Here is a 25,323-nt window from a genome sequence, read left to right as displayed (position 1 = left end):
AATCTTAGATCTTAGAACTGGCTTAAAATTTATCTGATCTGAATCAAATATCACAGATCAAGGAAAGTGATTTGGTGTTAGAGAGGTTAAGTGATTTTGTCATCATGACAAAAAGGGATATTATGAGTAAAACCCGGGGCTCCTAACATTCAATGCAAAATGTTTTCTTACACATGGCTGCTGCTATCTGGGAGAAAATGAGAATGCAAATAGCACTCATATATACTTGTATTAACAGCTCAAAGACACATTGTCACTGAAAATAGTATCGAGAAAAATATATCTAACGTGTTTGTTTATATTACCAAGCTACATGTAGACAGTGAGAAGTTCTACAACATTAAGTTCATATGATGAAAATCTACTATAGGCCCTCCCTTGTTTAGCCAAACCCATGGGGCTTGATGGTTTCAGAATTCAGAATTTTTCAATTTTAGAAACTAGTGTAGTACATATATGCTGGCTATCTCCCAAACCCACCCCATAATCAAACACAAAATTTCTAGCAGAACATATTTATGCTAAATGAGATTTTTAAAAGACTATGAAGTATCTCCTGTCAGGTCAGATTTTGCTACTCTAGCCTGGATGAAAGAGTGAGACTCTATTTAAAAAAAAAAAAAAGGAAGGAGAGAGAAAGAAAGAAAAGAAAGAAAGCAAAAGAAGGAAAGAGAGAGAGAGAAAGAGAGAAAGAAAGAGAGAGAGAAAGGAAGAAAGGAGGACGGGATGGAGGGAGGGAGAGAAATAGAGAAAGAAAGAAGGAAAGAAAGGAAGAAAGAGAGGGGGAGGAGGAAGAAGGAAGGAAGGAAGGAAGGATTGCAGGATTGAAAAATGAGAAGCTTTCTATTTTCAGAGGTTTTTTTTTGGAGTACAGAATTGTGGTTAAGAGATTATGGGTCTGTGTGATTGAAAAAAAAAAGGAATTTGGCTCCTCTTATCCTGGATGCCATCTCGACCGTCACTTTAAACAGGCAGTGATGCACCGTCCTGTTGAGAACCCAGTATTAGAAGCAATCATTGGGTTGCAGGATCCCCCGCGGGTGCCTCGAGTGTCCAATGTTTGCCCTCTTGCCAACAAGTTTTGAATTTTAAAAGCTTTAGTCGAATGAGTTTTCATGCAGAGATTCTTGGCATTAAATGGTACTTTTTAAGCCAGGATGAAGTGAAATCCAAGCAATTGTTGAAAAATACCAGGTATTATCTTCTATTAAAAAAATACGTTAAGTACCTGATCTTCCAGGCCAATGGCTTTCAAGGCTTGTCGTCCTCTATGAGAAAGGGCTAAGTTAATGCTTCTTCCACGTGTGAAGTTAACCACTCGAATATCTGAGACATTGGAAGTAGAACTCCGTGTTACACACACTTTATATCCTAGTCCAGGATGAGCAAGATTACTGCGCCTGAACAATTTTTCATTCAGAATCAAATTAAACACCTTCATAACTCTTTTAAAGAAAACGCTAATAGCAGTACATTTATATTAAATTAAATTGAGATAGGTGCTTTTTAAAAATATATATATATGTATTTTAAAAAATTGTTTTATTAAATAAACTGTTTAAGTTCAGAAAATCTAAAGAAAAATAGGTCAAAGAATTAGAACCACATCCTGCAATCCTTCCTTCCTTCCTTCCTTCTTCCTCCTCCCCCTCTCTTTCTTCCTTTCTTTCCTTCTTTCTTTCTCTATTTCTCTCCCTCCCTCCATCCCGTCCTCCTTTCTTCCTTTCTCTCTCTCTTTCTTTCTCTCTTTCTCTCTCTCTCTTTCCTTCTTTTGCTTTCTTTCTTTTCTTTCTTTCTCTCTCCTTCCTTTTTTTTTTTTTTAAATAGAGTCTCACTCTTTCATCCAGGCTAGAGTGCAGTAGCATGATCTCAGCTCACTGCAACCTCTGCCTCCTGGGTTCAAGCAATTCTCCTACCTCAGCCTCCCCAGTAGCTGGGACTACAGGAGCACATTCACCACACCAGGCTAATTTTTATATTTTTTGTAGAGACAGGGTTTTGCCATATTGCCCAGGCTGGTCTCAAACTCCTGGCCTCAAGCAATCCACCTGCCCTGGCCTCCCAATATGCTGGGAGCCACCATGCCCAGCCTTCATCACACAATTTTCCCAATGGATATACCTTCCCTAGCTTCATATACATCAATCTGGAAATTCCTCTTTGCAAGAAAGCATGCTTGTAATGAGCCAACCTAGAAATAAAAAAAAAAAACTAAATCTTTATCTGATTCCACAAATACAGGGAATTTTTAGCAGCAAAATGAAACGTGTGTGGCTACATTTTACTAGCTTCATTTGTCACATTGATTTAATCAATTTCTGCTGAAAAGTATCATCAGTGGAAAAAATAGCAAAATTAATTCAGGATAAAGTAATATAATTTTAGCAGTAGTTTTTTTTTTTTTACTTTTTTATAGTGAGATAATTTTCAAACAGGAAGAACATAAAATGTATATATCTTACAAAATAATTGGAAAGCAATTCTTTATAACCTTGTAATCCTTATAGCCACCACTCTGGTCAAAAAGTAGAACAATGTCATTCCCGCAAAACTCCCCTCACCTCACCTCCTCCCCAATTACAGTCCCCTTACACATAGAGGTAAACATTATTCTGACTTTTGTGATAATCTATTCTTGCTTTTTTATGGTTTTACCACTTAGGTGTACATATTTCTAAGCAATATACTTTAATTTTACTCGTTAAAACGTTTTAAGCTTTTTGTAGAGATGGGGGTCTCATTATGTTGCCCAGGCTGGTCTCAAACTCCTGGGCTCAAGTGACCCTTTCACCTTGGCCTCTCAAAGTGCTAGAACTATAGGCATGAGCCACTGTGCCCAGCCATTTACTCATTTTTGAACCCTGTAGTTAGAATCACACTCTCTCTGTGTGTTTTTTGTTTGTTTCTTTGCTTGCTTGCTTGTTTTTTCATCTTGCTTCTTTAAGACAGCATTATGGGATTCATTTATATGATTACATGTAAACTTCAGGTCATCCATTTTTTAATGCCGTATGATTCTTCATTAAATGAAAGGTCACAGATCATCCATCTTACTGTCAAAGGACATTTGAGTTGTTTCTGGTCTGGGAATATGTTAACAATGCTTCAAAGAACACTTTTTGTGCAGGAATTCTGATTTTTTTTTTTAATTCCATTTCTACACATGGAATATCTGGTCAAAAGTTTATGTACCCTCACTTTTATGATGCCAAACTGTTTAAAAATTTTGTACTAATGTGTTTTCCCACCAGCTTCTGAGAATTCATCTTTGCTAGCACTTGATGTTCTCAAACTTTTTATTATTGTGCAGTGAGAGGGTGGGAACTGGTAAGTCAAAGAGGAATATGGTTTTAATTTGCATATGCTTAATTACTAAAGAAGTTGAACACTGTTTTTTGTTTTTTTGAGACAGAGTCTCAGTCTGTCACCCAAGCTGGAGTGCAGTGAGCACTTTCTCATATGTTGATTGGCCATTTGGATCGCCTCTTTTTCCAAGTGTCTGTTTAGGTCTTTTGCTCATTTTCTATTGGGTGGTCTATCTTTTTTCTTTTTTATTCACAGAGTCTGAGTATAGAGTCTTTGTCATTTTTAAACATTAAAAATACCTTATTCCATTTTGTACCTTGTTTCTTAATTGGTATAGCCTATTTTGAGGATGAGAAGCTGTTCATTTTAATGTGGCCATATTCATCAATCTTTAATTTAATTATTCATGCAATTAGTAATTGTCATTTTATTTTTAATGCAATCACAAATGTCTTCTTCAAGAGATCTTTGCCTATTCTCAGATCACAAAAAATTTTTTCTGGTTTATTGTCTTCTTAAAGCTTCATAGTGTTCCCCTCCCAGTAGCTTTATACAGGTTGTGGTAGTTTACTACCTCTCCTCACTAGCAACTTGCATTTGGTAAAGTCATCTGTATATAATCATCACACCTGAATTTTCAACAGTAGTCCTTACTGTTAACTATACCTTCTGGAAGCATTAACCTTCTCTCATTTTCTGGTTTTCTTCATACATCTCTGGTCAGTCCCACTTTCCCTCTTTCACCATTGCAAAGACAGACAAATATTGGAGTTTCTCAACTCTCCATCCAAGTCTGTTTTCTCCATCCATGATGATGTGAAAATTTATCTCTCCTGTCCAGATCTGTTTTTCAAGCTCATGCATACAAGTGTTTAAGTGATATAGCTTCTTGTATGTCTCAAAGCACCTCAAAATCAACAGATCTGAATTCAAACTGGTGATTGTCGCCTCCCATCTCATCAATTCTCTCCAAATATTCCCTATGTAAGTGAATGATATGCCATCCATCCAACTGGTCAAACTAGAAAGCTAGGAGTCACCATCTCTCCTTGATACTCCATTCCCAGTTCTGCCAATTCCACCTTACAATGTTTTTCCATCTACGCCTCTCTTTTCATTTCCACCTTTCTGCCTCTAGTTATTGGAATCATTATGTTTAATGTCAAATTTTCTGTATATTTTACCAGCATTCATCTTGCCTCTTTCCAATTTATCAGTCATTTGAGGTGATGGTGTAATAGGTCATTTGAACTAATACTACTGCTGAGAGGAAAAGGAAACGTAGAGAGATGAATCTGGCATTTGGAGCCATGCCTACAGGCATCCACTGAATGCAAGAGAGGCTGAGGACTTCAGAAGAATTTTTGACAGACTCTTGAAGCTAGAAGTACAAAATTTGGAGTCTAGGACACTCCCACATCCCTTGTTCAGGAGGACAGTTCTGATAAACCCCCTTAGGTTTTAGATCAGGACCTTAAATAAGTACATCTCAGGAGAAGAGCAAACTGGAAGGAAACCAGTGGTCCAAGGGCCTGTTTCTAGTCCTGATCAGATTGCATTAATTTTTGATTGCTGGTAATCACAGCCACCCAAGAGAAACAAACAAATCCTCTCCAGAAAAAAAAAATGACATCACCATAGGCCTCAGATTTTCACCACATTTTAAAATATACAAATCTGATCACGTCACCTTCTGCCCCAGCCTTGCTAGCCTTCTTTTAGCCATTGTATTCACCATGCTGTTCCTCAATGAGGGGTTTAACACGTATCATATCCATGGCCAGAAATGCTATCTTTCCTCTTTACATAGTAAACTTTTATTCAGTCCCCAGGTCTCCACTCAGCTTCACTCCCTAAAAAAAGACTTCCTGGGCTATCCTACCTCAAATACCCCAATTATGAGTTCTCGCAGTGCTTTGAACTTTATCTCTGAGGTAAATTGCATCCTGCCAACTTTTTATGTTCAAGTCCTAACCCTCAGTACTGAAAAATGTGACCTTATTTGGAAATAGGATCTTAATGTAGGTAATCAAGTTAAGATGATATCATTAGGGTAGGCCTTTGTCCAGTATGACTGATGTCTTTTTAAAAAGGGGAATCAGACATGCACTGAGGAAAGATGATGCGAATAGACACAGAGAGAAGCCTTCCATCTACAAGCCATGGAGAGGGACCTGGAACAGATCTTTCCCTCACAGCTCTCAGAAGGAACAAACCCTGCCGACACCTTGATTTTGGACATTTAGCACCAGAACTGTGAGACAATACATTTCTGTTTCTTGAGCTACCCAGTTTGTGGTCATGTATTTTGGCAAGCCTAGCAAACTAATACAAAGAGCTTACAACAATGGAAAGTTTACATCTTTAGAGTGATTCAGTAATCAATATCTGTCTATCCTTCTAAGCTATCAACAGGTTTTGCTCACTATTTTATTCCTAGCATCTACCATTGCATTTGTAACATAGTAAGTGCTTTCATATATATTTGTTGAGTGTATAAATAATGGTAGATATTAAATTTTTAAGTAAAGTTTATAATTAAGCAAAGCCAAAATTTATTGAGTGCCTACTAAATATAACTTAATCTGCTAAATTTTAGGGACTCAAAGGTTACCAAGATAAGTCCTTGTGCCCAATAAAAACCCTATTTAGTAAAAAGAGACAAACAAAAATTTGCAGATTCTTTTATATTCTTTGAATTTCTAACATGGATTGTTTAAAAATATATAATAAATTTAATCACAAATCATCTACATATACTTTAAAAATAATTATGTGTTTAAGTAATATAATTTTATCCTATTTACCCAAAGTTTTGTATGCATGTTATTTCACAGACCCCTCGCAAAATAGCCCTGAGATCACAGGTGAAAATCAATGTAAAAAACAAAAAGAAGAAATGAAGTCCTAGAAAACACACATGAAAGAGATTAATTTTGCCTTGACAAATGTGGCAAATTGTATTTTTCAAAGATGGTCATGTTGATATCCCTTATCCTACATGCTCTTCTGCAGTGTGATCTTGACACTCCTTCATCAAGACATGGGGTTTATTTCAACAATCTCTTAAATCTAGAAGGACCTGTGAGAACTTTGACCAAAAAAAAAAAAAAAGATGCAATAGAAGTTACCCTTGAGCCATTTTTAAGCATAGTCCTTGACTGTCCAGAAGCTTCTGCTTCTTTGTTTTAGGAAGTCAATTATCACAAAAGACAACAGGGTCAGGAGAGTTGGAATGAAGCCACAGGAAGTTCATTTATTAGGATGGTACAAAAATAATTGCAGTTTTTACCATTAATCGCAATTACTTTTGCATAAACCTAATATAAATGAGTCTCTCTTACTGAGAAAACAGGTAGGGAGAAAGGCAAGTAGGACATTAAAGCTACAATCTAAACAACAAGTGATCAGTGAAAATCTAATGTAGCGAAATGGCCTAAAAGGAGAGAAACTGGGATTTAGAAGCAAGAAATCCACTCATCCATCTTCTAAAAATTCAACCACAGTAAAGGAACTACAATATATAACGCTACAAACAAAGCTCTCAGTGACTGTGTTGGAACAGGATCAGCTCCAAACCAAGGCTGGGCCCATGGCCTGGTTGTATTGGTTTGTTATGTTCCTTTTCTTTGATGAAAATTGATTTCAGGATCTCAGAAGAGGGCTGACCAGGGTGGAGATTCTGCCTCAATCCTTTAAGGTTGGCAGGTGCCAATACATACCTTTTCAACACTTATGTGTTTGCCAATTGAACATATATTAATGGTTTTTATGGGAGAAGAAGGGACCTCAGGTAGTGTGGGCACAATAAGATTAAATCTAACTTAGGTTCATGAAAATCTTAAGTGCTAGAGAGGATGAGGCTGAATGGGATCTCTTACGCATTGCTTGTAAGTATCTTGTCAAGTTAAATATTTACATACTGAACAAACCAGCAATTCCTCTTAAAGGCATATACACAAGAGAAAATTTTGCTCTATGTACACCAGGTGGCATGTGCCAGGCTGTTCAGTGTAGTGCCTTTCATAACTAAAATAGACAAACAAAAAAAACTGGGAATAGCCCAAATGACTATCAGAAAGGAATGAATGAATACATTATGGTATATTCACACCATGAAATATTATATGACTACATTAACAATAAGTGAAAAAATAAGACTCAGATTTTATCCTGCATGATACAAAATAAAAACAATCAGGATTAAACTATAGATATATGCAAATATATAATTTTTGAAATACATAAGTAGTATTTATATGTACATGTATATATGATATAAATATGTAAATAACATATAATAAAATTATATATGTAAAAAAGCAAGGGAGTGGTAAACAAGATTCAGCATAATGCTTCTAATGGGTGGGGGAGAAGGACAGAGGGTGATGAAGTCACTGGCAATCTATCACTTCTTGAGTTGAATAGTAGATTCATGGCTGCTTATCATTAATAAACAAACAAGGAAGTAAAAGTGTCTTCTCTAAGACCAGTCATAATAGTGTGTAATGAAGTAAAGCTTGTATAAAGATGATCCCAATTCTGTGTGACCGAGGTTCAAACAAATTTAAAGGAAAAAAATATATTGGTAGGTGTTATGTCAGTTCAGCTGGAAGGGGTAGTAATGTGCGTGGCTAACAACATAGCTTCCAGACTGATTTTCTTTCCCCTTCTCGCTTTCTGTATAAAGTGCTTAATTGGGAATAACTGTCAGTGCCATCTTGAGTTGTGATGCTGGCAAGAAGAACTAAGACAGAAATATATAAATGGAAAGGAAAATATGGTGTGTAAAGCACACGAAGCCCACCACAAACTCTTGGTTAAGGCACAGCTGGGTTCCTGAGCATAAATAGCGAAGGAGGTACAGGAGAGAAGAAATTGGGCGGGGTTAGACATCTGGGAGAAATAAAACAGAGTGTTTGATTCTGGTTCTGAGGGTTAAGCCTTAATAGAGACAGGACATTGCCCAGTAAAAACATGAACAATTATGAAAGTTTCTGTATTTGTTTTGAAGCACCAAACGTCCACAACAGTGAAATGTTTTCTCACAAAACAATTTTGCAAATTAAATGTTTTATGAACAACCGGTCTAGGCTGTTTGTGTGTGCAAGACTCTGAGGAGATTCCTTGGTTACATAATTATGGATTTACCCAATTTATCATTCTCTCGCTTCTGCACTTTCTTTTTCTGTCTCTTCATACTTCCTTATTTACAGGTCATGTGCTTTGGACCCCATCCTGGTCCATTATAGGGATGCCTAACCTACCACTTAGAAATATGATTTGAAAATTTCCTTTCTCTAAATGTTGAGGTATGCGTCTCATGTCCTCCTTTGCTGCGTTTCCTGTCAGTTCCCATGTGACTCTTCTAGCAGCAATTGTTCAACTATCCAGTGATCATAAGAAAACTGTAAATCATTTAAATTTATAAATGTTGACCCTTGAATCTTTAATTGAACTGATAAGCCTCAAAAAAAAAAAAAAGAAAAGGAAAGAAAAAAAATATGATCCTATTAGGAAAAGGGAACAGGATTATAAAAATTCCATACATTTTATGCCTCTTTATATAATGTGTTTAAAATTAATCTGCTAATGCAATATTAAACATGTGCCAACTACTTTTGACTTAATGAAGCATATAACACCTTTCCTAATCCTTAAGAATCATGAATGTTTCTGAGTTTGCCATCTATCCACTTTTAAAAAGTTTGCTAATATTTTTTGAAATCCATATTTGGTCATGGAACTATAATATGGTGTCTCAAGAATTTCATCTTTGGACAAATCAATGCAATGAGAAGAATCAGACTGTTAACTCTACTCACATGCAATAAGCACATCAAAGTGTCTTCATACTTTGTTAGTAACTATTACATCTGCCATAATTGCATATGTTATGCCAAATATTGTTTTATTATTTAATCCTTACCCTGAGTTCTCTGATCTATGTCATCTGGAATTAGTCTTTAAAGCCAAGCAGTGGTCCTGATTTTCCCTCTTATGAGAAGGTCGATATCCTACATTCCATGAGTTCTCTTAAGAAAATTTATGACTTTTTCTCCAGTCTAGATCTGTGTTCTGAACTTCATCTATGACTACTGAATCTGTCTACAGGCATCTCCCTCTCAACATAGCTAATATTGAACTTACTCCCATTCCTCAACCCTCTCATTGCCTTTCTTCTGTATTCTGTATTCCATAAACTTTCTTCCTTCTTATATATTTCATATCTTAGAGAATTGCAATTGTACTCACTAATTCACCCAACCAGGATAGCTCGGTGAATATTTAACACTCCCCCATGTACATAAAATTCGGCAATGTGTCCTATCGATTGTTCCTCTTCAGTCTCTCTCTCAACAGGTCTTCTGCTGCCTACAGCTCTGTCCTTACATGGGGTCCTCATTACCTTTCACCAGACTACTGCAACAGTTTTCTAATAAATCTTTCCCAAGTCTTTATGCATTCATTCTGTACTCTGCATTAGAACTAGTGATCTTCTTCTTTTTCTTTTTTTTTCTTTTTAGAGAGGGTCTTGCTCTGTCACCCAGGCAGGCATACAAGGCTGAGATCATAGTTCACTGCAAACTTGAATTCCTGGGCTCAAGTGATCCTCCTACCTTGGTCTCCCAAGTAGCTGTAATTACAGGTGTGCCACTATACCTGGCTAATTTTTAAATTTTTGTAGAGACAGAGTCTTGCTATGTTGCCAAGGTTGGTCTCAAACCCCTGGGCTCATGTGATCTTTCTGCCTCTTTTCCCAGTCTCAGGTATGTCTTTATCAGCAGCATGAAAACAGACTAATTCACTTGTAGTCTCAGTAACTGACTGACTGCACGATGGGTGGAATAAGCCTGGTTTGGCATTCAAACAAGAGTAGAGAGAATACAGCTTACTTTATTTTCATATTAATAAAATAATAACAATAAAGGTTAACAGTAATTAGGTCTTTTTCCTAGTATATCTCATTAATATTTGCAAAAAATAAAAAGTATGTACTTGAATCAAATTATATGTAGACCTCAACCCAGGATTATAAGCCATTTGATGGTTCATATGTGCTGAGGATGTTTACTTTGGGGAAAGTGAAAATTCTGGGTGACATTTGATTTCTGCTTTTAGAAAGGAGTAGGTTGAGAACAAAGCTAGAGATCTGTGAGTGAGAAAGTGTGAAAAAGAAGCAGTGCAATTTTAGCGTTAAAAGACTAGCAATCTAGTTTTAGCCCAAGACGAAGAAACTGAGACCCATAGGGTAAGATTTCCCGAGCATCCAGCTTGTTGCAAACTGCTATTCCCAGTCTGCTCACTGAATAACGCTGATTCTATCCTATGAAGCTGAGTGAAGAGTAAGTGGTAAGGTGGAAAAATCCTAAGGAGAACAGAACGGAAATACCATTCAAGGCCAGTTTGGCATCAAGACCATTTTGAGCCTATAAATCCATGACAGGATCTAACATCTATAGCTGTGAGACATAAACTCTCATAGAGTCAAGGTCAAGTTGCCTCAAAGGCAATTTCATCATCAGGGTCCACTGACTTGACTTGAATTCCAGGGGTCAGGACACCATTATCAACAACAAGTTGGAACATGTACCAATCTCCTCACCCTCTAAATATCACTAAATGGAGAATTTTGCTGGGTCAAAACATAGGAGAGTGGATCACAAAAGCCTCTATAGTGGGTTTTTTTTTTTAACAGAAGGGAACAGAAGAAATATTTGAATGATATCCTAAACTATATGCTAGAAGAGTGGACATACACCGCAGCAGCAGGAGACAGCTGAGACTGGAATGTTTAATAGTCCTCTTAGCCAAGGCTCTTGGCTTCAGTAAAAAAAAATGAGCTCTTGAGTAGCTTTAGCTGTCACTGAAATGGTGCTTTTTTGCACTGATCCCTTTCATCATACCTGCAAACACTGAAAATAGTTATCACAAGCAGTATTTTTTGAATCTCAAGGACTGAATTCAGGCACGGATTAAGGGCACCTGTTCAGGTTAGATGACTTTGTTTACTTCTCTGGCTGTCTACTTCTCTCCAACTTCACAAAGGAAAGAAAACATATCACTCTAACATGAAGTAAGGCAGTTTGTATGGCAGTTTTTTGTAATGCAGGTTTTTCTTGAACTGACATGCTAGAATTGAAAAGCGATACCTATAGCTTTTCTATTCCTTCCAACCTGCAAAATTGATTTTTCCAAATCCTTTTTTAAGTTGCTCTCTGAAAGGACTACATTCCTTATGATATAATTGTGATAAAAAAAAAATTAAAAAATTTCCCATAACTTCTAAAAGAGAGATTCTCCACTTTGTTCTGAAATCAAACTCATGCACAGAAAATATTTTAGTGTGGTTCATAGTATAAGGCACTGGGAAACCTTTACAAAGGTAGCAGGAGCCAAAGATGAACTAATCTTTAGATCTATAAAGTAAAAAGCTTCTATGGGGAATAAACTATGCGTAACAAAATTGTAATAAAAGGCAGCATTTCATAATGGCAAACAAAGCCCTGTGGGCATTTAAAGAGAGGAGAAGTCTTTACAGGTTGATTCTCCTGCAGTTACCTTCTAGAACTAGTACGAGGTGAACTCATTGGCTGGAGAAGGAGTGGGGGAGTTGTAATTCACACAAGGAGGAAAATATCTGTCAATACAGTGGTTTTTCTAAATATTTAGGTGAATGTTCTTGAAATGCTATTTTCACATCTTTCCCACTCTTTTTCAATATTTAAACTTTACCTGGTTTATGATTACGTTTTAGTTTCTTTCACCTTTCGTTTCTCCTCAGTAGGAGTTTCTTTACTGATTTATTGATCTCTTTGACTGAACATGTCTCCAAAGAAAGGAAATCAGTTGGCTTAAACCAAGATCAGATGATCACTACATCAGACAAGCACACATTCTCAGGGTGACTCTTCATTAAGCAAGGTTACTAGACATGGTAAGCTACCCGGATAAGAATTGAGGGAAGTTCACTGTATTTTTCAAATGTGTAAGTAAAGGTTCTCAACTCTTACTTTTTTTTCTAGGGCCAGGGGAGAGTCTTTCATGTGTTAGACAGTGTAAGGTACTGGTATATGGTTTATGGAGAGGAGGAAATGAAAAACGCAAAGAAGAAGATGGGCAAAAATATAATCTTGTCCTCTATGTGTAAAGACATTAACCTTCTTGAATTGCTCTATTTAAGCAACACTTTTAAAAATAATTTTCTCAATATTCAAACATGCATCTTTTTTTTCACCTTTATATCCTGAAGTGTTCTCATTCCTCTCATTTATTCATCCATCCAATACATAATGTTAGGCATAATTCCAGCCTCTGGAATACATTGGTTAATAAGAGTTTATATCCTAGTTGAAGTAGATATTTAAGAAATGGGTTAAAAAAAAAAACCCCAAAGTACGTAATTTCAGATACTTGTAGATATGGGAAAGAGGTGAAGCCAGATAGGCAGACAGGCTCAGTTCAGACAGGACCTTTGGTAAAGAGTTTAGATTTTATTTTATTTGTAATGGGAGATCATTGGAAGGTTTTAAGCAGGGAGTGATAACGATTAGACTCGTGTTTTAAAAGGATGTTTCTGGCTGTTGTGTGTAGTACGAACTCTAAGAGAATAGGAGTTAAAGCTGGGAGACTAATTTGGAGGTTGTTGCAGGAATATGGATGGAGTATGATAATGGCTTGGGCTAGGACGGTTGCAATGGCCAGAATTTAAATGTATTTTGGATACAGAGCCAACAAGGCTTACTGATGGAGTAAAAGAGGAATAAGTGTTTGCATAAAATGAAAAAGAAATCAAAATGATACCTAAGCATGGACCTGAGCAATAGGATGGGTAGAATTCTTTTGCAGAGGAATTTTAGTTGCTTCCTAATACATTTGTAGTAATTTTTGGCTCCTATTTTCCAGCATATGTATGAAGTGGTTACATGATAAAGATCTTGTGCTATTCAGGGAGAAGTCCATGGATGACACTCACATTTTTGTGCTTTCCAAAACCAAATATCCAATCACATATTTGTTATCTCCCCGTTGGATTTCTAAGAGACAATTTTTAAAATGAGACATTACTGCTGCCACCTTAGTCAAGTCTTGAACTAACGTTAACAGCCTCCTAACTGGTCTATCTTGTCTTCTTAAAATTGTCTTAGTCATTCTCCACATAATGGCCCAAGGGACCTTTTAAAATCACAACTTGCTTTCCTGCCTAAAATCCTCTGATGGCTTCCCGTTGTAATTTGAACAAAATCTTATCTTCTTGCCTGGACCTCTAAGACCCTACAAAATCTGGCTCTGCGAGATTGCGCCACTGCACTCCAGTCTGGCGACAGAGCAAGACTCTGTCTCAAAAAAAAAAAAAAAAAAAAAAAATCTGGCTCTGTCAGCTTCTCTGGCCTCACAGCTACTCTTCTCTGGCCTCATTCTGTTCCTGCCTTTCTTTATGTTCCTTGAACTTGTACAGCTCATTATTGCCCCAGGGTTTCTCTTCCTGCTGTTTCCTCTGTCTGAAATGCTTTCTCAAGATCTTCACATGGTTAGTTCTAGCTGATCATTCAGATCTCTGGTCATATAGCCCTTCAGCAGAGCAGCGGTCCCTGACCACACTCTAAACAAATACTCCCAAAGATACTCTCTACAGCATTATTCTGTCCCTTTCTTTCATAGTGCTTCTCTTTAACTGAAATTATCTTACTTGTTTTCTTCTTCTTTGCTTTTTTCTTCTCTGGAATTCTCACCCTTGCATCCCTACTACCTAAAACAGTATTGGCACACAGTAAGTAATAAGATTTTGTTGAATATATGATTTCCCACTTTGTGCAACATTTTGATAGGACGGAATTGGACACAGACATAGTACGAGGTGATGACAACCTATGTCCCATCCAGTGACCAACACATCATGTGATAGCATTAATAAATTAAAATTTAGAATCAGAAATGTTAAAAGAACTGTTCTAGTACTTTGGGGAAAAGACAGCATATACTTTATAAATACATGTGTGGCATAAAACATACCATCTGTAGACAGCCAATAACAGTGTTAGGCCCTCAATACATTTTTTGTTGAGTGAATAAATGAATGAATGAAAAGTCTGTACATGATTTGACAAAAGGTAAAAGTGAAATGACTTAGCCTTGACTAATTGGGATGTTTTTATTCTACAACAGAAATTCTGCTGAGAAGGGGAAAAGCCAAGCTGAATCGAAGCAGACCCATTTTAAACAGAACTACCTTTGGCACCATAACTATGAAAGCAGAGAGTGACCTCTCCTTCTGCCTTGCGAGGTGTGGGGCAAGTCTGAGCACCTTTTTGTCACTTGCTCAGTGAGAGGTGAACACCTCGCTCCACTACCTTGGGTGCTCCTTTGGAAGAGTCACATAAATCAGGCAACCACATAAATCTTATTCCTAATTACTCATATAACTAGTGAACATTCAACACGATAATTAAACACTAGCTTCATATTTCTTGACGCTTTTATTCTCATTAGGACAGCATTAACTGAGTTATTAAACAAAGCAGGACAAATGTTTTTATTGAAATGAATATTAAGACAAATACCTGTTCCTAAAAACATAGCCAATTTGGGGATAAAATCAAATTCGATTTGCATTATTTTTGCTTTTCAAAAAATCCTAAACCAAAATGGTGAGGGAAAACAGAAACCTTCATATTTAAGGGCTATAAAATACCTTTCCTGAAAAAGAACAAATTAAAACTCATACCATATTTAAACCTATGAAAATAAACAATAAAAAATAAAAATAAAATAGCTGTATTTAAGTGATGAATAGTAATCATTACGAGTAATAACAGTTAATATAATACCACCAACAATAATAATGCATCCGAAAATTCTTACCAAGCCACCACCAATGACAGCTACTTTTTTCCTTTGAACGTCAGATGAGTCCATAACTGCTGAAGTATTTTTCACAATTTTTGTTGCCTCTGTCACTGAGGGACACTAATTTGTGTCTCTCCTACACACTGATTTCTCTTAGTTTTTATACCGCCCAAAGCCCAGTGCATTTATGAGCCAGCAGCAATGTTTAGTCAGGGCTAATTTCCCTTGAAAGCATTAACCCTTTAGTCGGCCAAAGTACAACCAGCTCAGCTCTAAGAAAAAATAAATTCATTAGAATAACCAAATTTAAAAAAGATCCATCAGATTGGAGATATTCTATCTTTTCTATCTTCTGCGTAAGACACGGAACTTTTTAAGCAGTCTTATGGTTTTTCTTCTTCTTTTTCTACAGTTTATATTCTTAGTTTCATTTTCATTCATGATTAACCATGAATGAAGCCTTTCTCGCCTGAAGTCCAAAACCATCTTATAACCTCCCTTAGAGAGTAAGATGACATGGTTCCATATTCATCTGTGGATCATTTTTGTTACTAAGACCAATCAAGAATTTCATCTAAAGGGTCCTCATGGATTGTCTTTAACAGGCTCTACCAGGGAAATTTTTTTGCAAGGTCTTAATATTCTCCTGATCAACATTTTGAATTGTGTAACTGATCATACTTCCCTTTTTTCTTTTTTCAGCCCAGATGCTAGAAAATTTAGAATCAAATTTGCACATTACCACTAGGGGAGATGATTGACACAATACTTCTCTAAATTCATTCCGAATCACCATTTTTTTCTGGAACATGATGTGGTGTAATATAAAATAAGAACATAAATGATCATGTTTCTTCACTTCCTGTTAAGCTCATAAAGAATTCAGAACATTTTTTCCTCTGGTTAGGAACTAGAGTTAAATGGCATTCAATAGTGACCCCTTGTGGATAAGTGTGATTAGGTATTTCATTTATTTTGAGTAGGTAATACATTAACATGGTATGAACATTCAAAAGACACAAGAGTAGACAGTGAACAGTAATCCTTCTAACCTCGATCCTTGGCCACCTATTTCTGCTGCCCAAAGACAACAACTGTTTTGGTGTGTGGGTTACCATATTCTTCTACAAGTTTATCATGTCTTTCTTGTTCTTTCCTTGCTTTCTATCTTCTCTCTCTCTCCTTTTCTCTCTTTCTCTCACTCCCTTCCTTCCTTTCTTTTTAAACATACATTTTAAAACTTGCTCCATACCATATTTTTTACTTTACAACATATAGCTTGAGAAGTCTTCAATACCAATATGTAAAGAACTGTATTGTTAAAAAATCTTTGAAAAATTATGAACGATAACACAAATGAACAGTAAAGTTACTGTAAAGCAAGCATCCATGTTACTACCATTTAGGTCCAGAAACCATTGCCAGAATCTCAGAAGTCTATCTAGGTGCCCTTGTTAATCATCCCTCCTTCACGGAGGTAACTGCCATACCAACTTTCTTTGCTTTTATTTATAACTGTACCATCATAGATGCATCCCTTTTTTGAACTTTCCTATAAACGAACTTATACTATTTATTTTTTTGCAACTTGCTTCTTTTTCTCAGTATTATATTTCTTAAGATCCATTTGTGTTATTGCATGTTTTTCTAGTTCATTCATTTTTATCATCATATACTATTTATCCATTCTGTTGATCAATGTTTGGGGTGTTTCCAAATTTTTAATATGAATAATGGTGTTGCCATAAACACTCTTGTGTATACAATGTTGTGTACATATGTATGAGTATCTCTGGGATTCATATGCTGCTTATGCTTTCTTTTCTTTTCTTTTTTTTTTTTTTGAGATGGAGTCTCACTCTGTCACCCAGGCTGGAGTGCAGTGGCTCCATCTCAGCTCACTGCAACCTCTGCCTCCCGGGTTCAAGTGATTCTCCTGCCTCAGCCTCCCAAGTAGCTGGAATTAAAGCTCCTTCTTCCTTCCTTCTTTCCTTCCATCCATCTTTCTTTCCTATTGACTGGATGAATGATAGATTTTTCTCTTCACCACAATTATGGTAGTTTCTCTCTCTCTCTCTCTCTCTCTCTCTCTCTCTCTCTCTCTCTCTCTTTCCTACTGACTAATTGAATGATTCCCTTTCATGCTGGCTAGTACCTCCAGTACAGGGTGAAACAGAGGTTTATTTCTTAAGTTCCAAATGCCTGAGATATCCCAGTTATCTTATTGTTATTGCTTTTTAGCAAAATTCCAGTGAAGCCAGCTAATATGTGCTATAGATTTTCAAACATGTGAAACTGGTTAAGACCCGCTGTATGGCCAGCCAATGATAAATTTGTGTAAATGCTTTATGTGTACTTGAATTATATATATATTCTGAAATTAGTCTATATATTTTCCTATACCTATCCATTAGTCAAGTTTATTAATCACGTGTTCAAAATTTTTGTATTCTTGCTAACTTTTGGTATGCTTGCTTTGTCAATTACTGAAAAAAGGTATGCTAAATAATCTCAGGCTGTGATTGGTATTTGTCTGTTTCTTCAGCATCCTATCTATATGGAACAATCCACATTTAAAGCTGCTATCCATTACTGGTAAACTAAAGCTTTGATTATTATCAAGCGAAGAATTATTTTTGCCTTAAAATTTATTTGATATTACTATTAGCTTTTGTATTTGGTTAGCATTTACATATCATATAATTTCCAACCTTTTGGTTTCAACTTTCTTTTATCCTTATGTGGTCTTTGTAAACATCATTCTGTTGAATATTTTAAAATCCAGTCTAGTCTTTGATCTTCATCTTTTAACTTGAGTCTTTGGTTTTCTGTAGTTTCACGAATATATATCTAGATAAAAATTTATTTTTATAGATCCTAGTAGGAAATCACTGGATTGCTTAAATGGAGATTGGTTACTTTTGCCAGTTGTAGAAAGTTCTCAGCCACTAACCTCTCTGTTTGGTCTTCCATGTTTCTTATCCTTTTATCTGTATTTTCATCTCTTGTCCTTTCATGCTTCACTGTGGATAGTTATTTTAATGTATTATTCAATTTTACAATTCTTTTTTTCTGCTGTCTGGACAGCTGATAAATGCATCCATTGTGTTCTTTGATTATTGTAAATTTCTAGTTCTGGAATTTTTATTTGGTTCCTTTTCATACCTACTACAATATTTTTAGTTTCCAGTACCCTTGCCAAAATTCTCAAGCTTAGGTTTATTACTTAACATAATAAACATGAATGCCTTATGGTCTGTGTCTGATAATTTCTGCTGTGGCTTTGCTTTGATGGTTACTTATCTTTTGTAGATACTTATGTTATTTAACTTCCATGTAAGCATTTTAAACTTGGAGTTCTCAAAATTGTAGTTGAAAAAAAACCAACTTGTAAGTAGTTTGAGGCTTCAGGCATCAGTGTATTGCTTTAGAGTAGGTTTATTTTTGCTTCTGCCTTGTGCTTATGGGTGATTCAGCACTCATTCAGTGTGCAGTATCAGTGAGGTCTGTCTTAGGAATAGCTGTTGCTTTGGTATCTACATAGCCCATATGAGACAAAACTAGAGATTGTCATGCTGCTTGCTCTCTTCAAGCCTAGAAGTTCAAAACCCTTTTCCACAACACATGACACATTCATTTTAAATGTTATTCATGTGAAAGATAAACTCTCATAGAAATACTAGTATTAGCAGTTTGGGCACAGATAAGATAGGCTGAAGTTTACATACAATTCTCTGCTTAGTGGCTAGGAACTTACCCTTTTTCTTTGACTCAAAGAAGCACATATTCAATAATATACTATTATCTGAGTGAAAAGGTATTGCATCTGCTTATTTTTAAAAAATAATTTCTAAATTTTGATACTTGAACTCCTGCGTATAACAAATGGTGACCCGCCTTACAAATAATCTGGCTGAAACAGTGTTTTGTTACATTAAAACTGTAAGGATGCTGATAACTGTTGTTTAATAGTTTTCTAAGTCACTGATTAGGCAGGTCAAATAACTCTCCATTTATGGGCCAAAAAATTATGTCAAGTCAGAAGTTGAGATAAAAGAGATGAATAATGAATTATACAGTCTATGCAGCATGTAAACTATATGCGAATAGACTGATAAGTAATGATTATTATGACTCTAATCGTAAGTCTCAGTTTTCTCAGTTCACTCTTAGAATAGATATTTTTGTATTATTACCTCTCAGAAATGTCCCCAATTTCTATTACAGGGACAGTCAGTAATAAATGACTGTTTCTCCAAAAAAGTGACAATTTTCATATCTTGTCTTGCCTTTTTTTTTTTTTTGACAATCCAAACTAAATGAAACTTAAATTGATAGATTTATTTTATCTTACTTTAACTTTTAGGTTTAGGAAACTTGTGTCACAGGGGTTTGTTGTACAGATTATTGCATCACCTAGGTACTCAACCTAGTACCCAATATCTGTTTTTCCTGATCTCTCCCTCCTCCCACCCTCCCAGCACAAGTAGGTCCCAGTGTCTGTTGTTCCCCTCTTTGTATCTGTGTGTTCTCATCACTTAGCTCCCACGTGAAAACATGCAGTATTTGATTTTCTCTTCCTGCGTTAGTTTGCTAAGGATAATGGCCTCCAGCTCCATCCATGTTCCTGCAAAGGACATTATCTCATGCTTTTTTATGGCTGCACAGTATTCCATGGTGTATATGCACCATATTTTCTTTATCCAATCTGCCACTGATGGGTATTTAGGTTGATTCCTTATCTTTGGATAGCTACATTTTATAATAACACCTGTATAATTTGAATTTGATGATCTTTGATTTGGAAGAGGAAGGGAGAGAAAATCAACTTTTTATAAGGTTAGGCAGGGAAAACAGATCTGAGAAGAATGACCCAGTAGACGACTTTTAGAAATTGAAGGATAACATGACAGTCCATAGTGCCTGAAAGAGAAAGGGCTGCAAAAGCTTGATCAAAGCTTAATTATGATGAAGTTACAATTTTGACCATGGCTGCTTATCCCTCTGTTCTTCGTAAAAGTCAGGTAGAAAGCATTGCCTTAGAGGAGCCTCAGGAAGGTTCAGGATCACAACCACTTCTTTGGATGATGTTCTTGAGGGAGAGAAGAACTGATAGACTAGCTTCCTCCATTCTCTGTGCCTGAAGAACTTGAGACTGAGGGATAAGTAGGGATTTATAGAGTAATTTGTGTCAATAGCAGCAAGCAATTCATTTTGTTGGGATTCAGTAATTTGTTAATTCTTAAAACTGGCACTTTCACAATAGAATGACTCCAAGAGCAGCATACTTTACATCAGGCACTGAATATTTCCACTTTACTCTAAATATTTGCATATTTAAGAAATCAGGATCACAGGAAATAATAAAAATTTATGAAAAGAAATTAAAATTTAGCAAAGGATTAATTAAAACAATATTTACTCTGATGCTTTCATCATTCTCAGATTGTTGAAATTGACAGAATATTATCTCACTTTGACGACATCAGCTTGCTCAATAATTGTTTATTCATTTAACCAAGCGCTTTGTACTTGTAGCAGTCTGCCTAGAATATTCTTACATCATAGCTGCCTTTCGTTGCTTAGATCTCAGCTCAGATACAATATCCTTAGCTTGATCACCTTACCTAAAAGAAGCAACCCCTCAATCACTCTCTAAACATCTTGTTTGTTTCCTTTGTTGTGTTTACTGTTCTAAGAACCGACCTGGCTTATTAGTTTACTTGTCTGATTAACAAATAGATACTGGTGAAAGTAAAAAGAGAGGCAAGTGCATGGATTCAAGACATAAATTTGAAGTAGAATGACCAGGGTCTGCTGGTGAATTTGGCATAGTTACACATATGTTTGGGAAATGGGGGCAGAGTTCAGGAATCAAGGAAGACTTGCAGGTTTCTAGCTTGACTAACTGATGGTAGGTACCATTTACTGAGTACAGAAGACTAGGGCGGGGGTGCCAACTAAGATTTATCATTTAGGGTATATTAAGTTTGAGATGTGAGTATTGAGTTAGATAAATAAATAGAGATACTAAGAACACAGTTGGATATGTAAATCTAGAGCTAGGAGAAACCTAGGTTGGAAAAATAAGTTTAGCATCATCAGTATAGCAACATAAAGATGGTACTGAAAATCACCGGAACGAAGATCTCACCTAGGGAAAGACGACTGATTGAGAAGATGGTTAAGAAAGGGAATAGCGTAAATCATTCGATGCCATTTACATGAAAATTTAAACTGCACAAAACACTGTACAAATTTTACAGGAATACATCTAAACAAAAAGATACAAAATAAACACATTATAATAGTTTTCTAGGGGTCTGAAAGGAGAAAGGGTATAGGAGAATAAGAAGCTAAGCAAAGCTAAGCTATGAGGACACAAAGTCATAAGAATCATATAATGGACTTTGGGGACTCGGAGGTAAGGATAGGAGGGGTGAGGGATGAAAAACTACACATTGGGTACAGTGTACACTGCTTAGGTGATGGGTGTACCAAAATCTCAGAAATCACCACTAAAGAACTTATCCATGTAACCAAAAACCACCTGTTCCCCCAAAACTATTGAAATTTAAAAAAAGAGAGTATGAATACAAAATAGGAATAGAAAATAAATATTTAAATAAAACAAGAATGAACCTTACACTCCATAACATGTCATAAGGTTAGTGTATTTATGCAATCCTCTGTACCTGAGATCCCACTACATTTTTAAAAAGGAATTAAAAAGGAAAGACTATTTAGGAGTGAGCCCTGAGGCCCTTCCCTGTTTTTAAGTGAAAATCTGTCAGAACAACATGAAGGAGTGAAACAAAGTGAGAGTTTGGGAGAGGGAGATAAGGACGGTTCAGTATTTCAAAGAGCAAGAAAGAGGTATTTCCAAAGGGTGCCAACTGTGTCAAGACTGCTGAAAACATAGGAAACTAACTGTTCATTGTATTTGCACCTTGCAGGTCACTGGTGACCCTGGCAAGAGTAGTATCAATGGAGTGACATGTACTGAAGACAGATCGCAATAGAATGAGGAAAGGAGAAGTGAAGATGGTGATCGAATATGTCCTGGAAATGAGGAGGCAGTTGAAGTGGGATGCAAAGTCAGGGCAGCTTTTGTTTGTTTTCAACATAGAGCTGAGACAGCAAAGTTACTGTATTAACTTATGGCGTGGGTCAATTAAGAGAAATAACCGAATGAAGTAAGAAAAAGAGTGGGTGGTGTCTGAGGGGGAATGGAATCCAGCACATTGAAGAATTGATCTTTTTTTGGAGAATGGAGAGAGAGGTTGGTTAACTTTTTTAGTTGGTAATTTTAGTGTTTTGCAAAGTTTCTATACATGCACATAGTCTTAGGAATACAAAAGTTCTGCAAAATATCCAACCTAAACAGTCATCATCCTTGCTACCTCTCTGCCATTTATCCTTGCACAGAGGGATCCCTTTCAGCTCCTGGGTAATAATTCCACATCTCTAAATATTACTTTTTGGTTTTTGTTTCTGTCTTTTCAGTTTATGGTTTTAGGTATTAGATCATGACTTCTCACTACTGAAGGTGAAGATTAATGTTTTTTCATCATCATGCCCGAATCTCTCCAAATTTCCACACTCTTTCCATCTCCCCATCCTTTCAGTATAGTTACATCATCATTTCAGGTAGATCAGCATTCAATGTTTGATTTATTTTAACTGTAGCCATTCAAATTTGATGATTATTTTTCCTTTCCTGCAAAATACAACTATTTAACTGTCATGCTTTTTCCTTTTGGTTACTTTTCTAAGACTTACCATAAATTTAACTCTCAAACTCTCCTCCAATCATCTAAATTCCTTCTCAATATATTCAAGCCATTAGCAATTTTATCTCTTTGAGTAAATCTGTTCTGGAGGCCGTGACCTGCTTCCATCTGAGATGGTTGCTGTCTATGCTAAGTGCACAGCTGTCATAGCCTGATCCAGGCAATTTGCCACATCTGTCTCTGTGCTGAAGACCCTATTTTCTAAGTCCATAATTTCCTCTTCCTTTCTTTGTTTACCCCTAATTATAGTGGAGCACTTATTAAGGCATATTCTTAAAAACTATAGATGAGAAGTAAATTTTTTTGAGATCTTGATCATGTGAAAACATTTTAATTCTATCCAAAGACTAGATTTCTCTGGATATAGAATAAAAAGTTGGAGATTATTTTCCTTCAACAATTTAAAGGTATCATTCAGCTGTTGTCTGGCTTCCGATATTATTGTTGTGAAGTCTAAGTATTTCTAATCCTTTGTATGTGACTCATTTATTTTTCTCTCTGAAAGATTCCAGCCTCTTCTCTTTGCCTTTGGTATTCTAACATTTCTTGTTGACATAACTCATTCTGGCTAGTTCATATCTGCTAGTTCTACAATATTTTTGGGAATTTATTTTTTTAAGATTTCTTCCATTTTTCCTAATGTTTCCCCTACATTATTCACATATTAGACATGCTGAACTCTTTCTCTAATTTTATTAACTTCTTTTATTTTCGTTCTCTTTGAATATTTGCTCAACTTTCTGGGAGACTTTAATGGCTGTATCTCCCAAACTTTCTGTTAAGCTTCCTCTAAGAAACCCTCTGGTAACCTCCCAGGCTGGGAGGTATCCTAAATTAGAATTTGCAAAAATCTTTATTTTGAACAATGAGAACATTTTGACTGATACGATTTGAACCTTGCTATCAATTTTGTGAGCCAGGTGTTGAGATTTAGAACAGAGGCAAGAGATAACCTTTGCACTGTTCCCTTGTCCCTCACAGCAGGACACCAATCACATCTCCTACCTTGAACAGAAAGCAAAGTAAAACAAACAAGAACAAACCAGGCAAGTATCAACAAGAAGAAAGCAGGTCAATTATTATCAGACAAGTCCAAAGTTAAAAATACCCCAAACTCTAAGCAAAGTAAAAACATTATTTCATAGATAAAATAAGTCACTCTAACATGAAGATGTCTAGCCTTTATTAAAGGCTTTAAGTACATTTTATTATAAATTAATAAAAATAAATTAGCTAAGTTAACATTTCCCAAATTTTAGTCATTTATATAGCACGTTCATAATATACTTAATATTTTACTTCAAATAAAAGGAATATTTTAATAAAAATGTAACTTTATATTGCTGCTACAGATAGAAAATCAGTTTCACTAGCAAATCGAAGTAAAACACACAAATAAATACTTGGATGTTCCTGGGCATCAATTTTTCTTTTCCATGTACAGGAATAATAACAGGATCTATCTCATAGGGTTGTTTTTGAGTGTTGAAAGAATTAATACATATAAAGTGCTTTGAAAAATTCTAGAACCTAATGTCTCATAAATGGTTGTTAAAAGGAATTAAAATAATCTATTTATAAAAAGGCTATTAATTTGGATTTTGAAAAGTTAAACAGTATGGTAGAAACAGAAGACGTGCTTGAAACAAAAATGAAACAAAAGACGAAATAAAATGGGAACTATACATCAGGCAAATAGCCAATACAAAATTTGTATAGAAATATCAATATTAAAAAAAGTTTAAAATAACAAGCAAAAATAGCAATAAATAGGGGCATTACCCAATGAAGAAAGAGATGCTCTATGAAAAAATCATAAACATGTGTTCATTAAAGTGTATAATAGTAAGGAAAAATGTTCTTAATTAAGAAACTGGATAAATAAAATATTTCGTATTCATGTGATGCAATATGATTAATTTTTAAAAGATCATGGCTATATTTTAAAAGCATAGACTTCAATTATACAACACTAAAACTTTAAAGTAAAATATTAAAACCATTGTTTGCATATTAGTGTGCAAAGAAAAAAATACACAGAACTGAAAGGATACATCAAAATAATGATATACAAAATAATGATACCTGCTGGGAGAACAAAATAATGATACCTGCTGGATGGAGAACAAAAACAAAATTTTACTCCATTATTAGCAATGTTTTAAATAATTTGCATTCAGTTTTCTAGTGTGTTTTGATTTTAGTTCAACATTACAATCTCATTTGAATTATTATATCTTAAATGTACGTCAAATTTGTAAGTCACAAAATAACATAATGTTACCAAAAGGTTTGACAAGTTTATAAGTTTGACTCATAAATTTGGCTTTGCAGGTTCTGGACTTTTGACTTCAAGGCATCATCCAATTGCTCTATC

At 35.6% G+C, this 25,323-nt stretch overlaps 1 protein-coding gene across 1 annotated transcript in view; it reads right to left on the bottom strand.

Annotated features, from left to right (window-relative positions):
- The window catches only part of KMO (kynurenine 3-monooxygenase), a 58,106-nt gene extending 42,495 nt beyond the window's left edge, over nucleotides 1–15,611 (bottom strand). Inside the window, 3 exon segments of the mRNA XM_012443729.3 lie at nucleotides 1,229–1,326; nucleotides 2,122–2,191; nucleotides 15,169–15,611. Coding sequence (XP_012299152.3) covers nucleotides 1,229–1,326; nucleotides 2,122–2,191; nucleotides 15,169–15,222 — 222 coding nt within the window. The 5' untranslated portion in view covers nucleotides 15,223–15,611.
- Between the last annotated feature and the right edge of the window lie 9,712 nt (nucleotides 15,612–25,323).

The sequence above is a fragment of the Aotus nancymaae genome, unplaced genomic scaffold (genome assembly GCF_030222135.1).
Source record: "Aotus nancymaae isolate 86718 unplaced genomic scaffold, 86718_ANA_hifiasm-v0.15.2.pri h1tg000032l_0, whole genome shotgun sequence".
Taxonomy (NCBI): Eukaryota; Metazoa; Chordata; class Mammalia; order Primates; family Aotidae; genus Aotus; species Aotus nancymaae.
The sequence above is the reverse complement of the archived record's forward strand: the minus strand, read 5'-3'. Positions and strand labels throughout refer to the sequence as shown.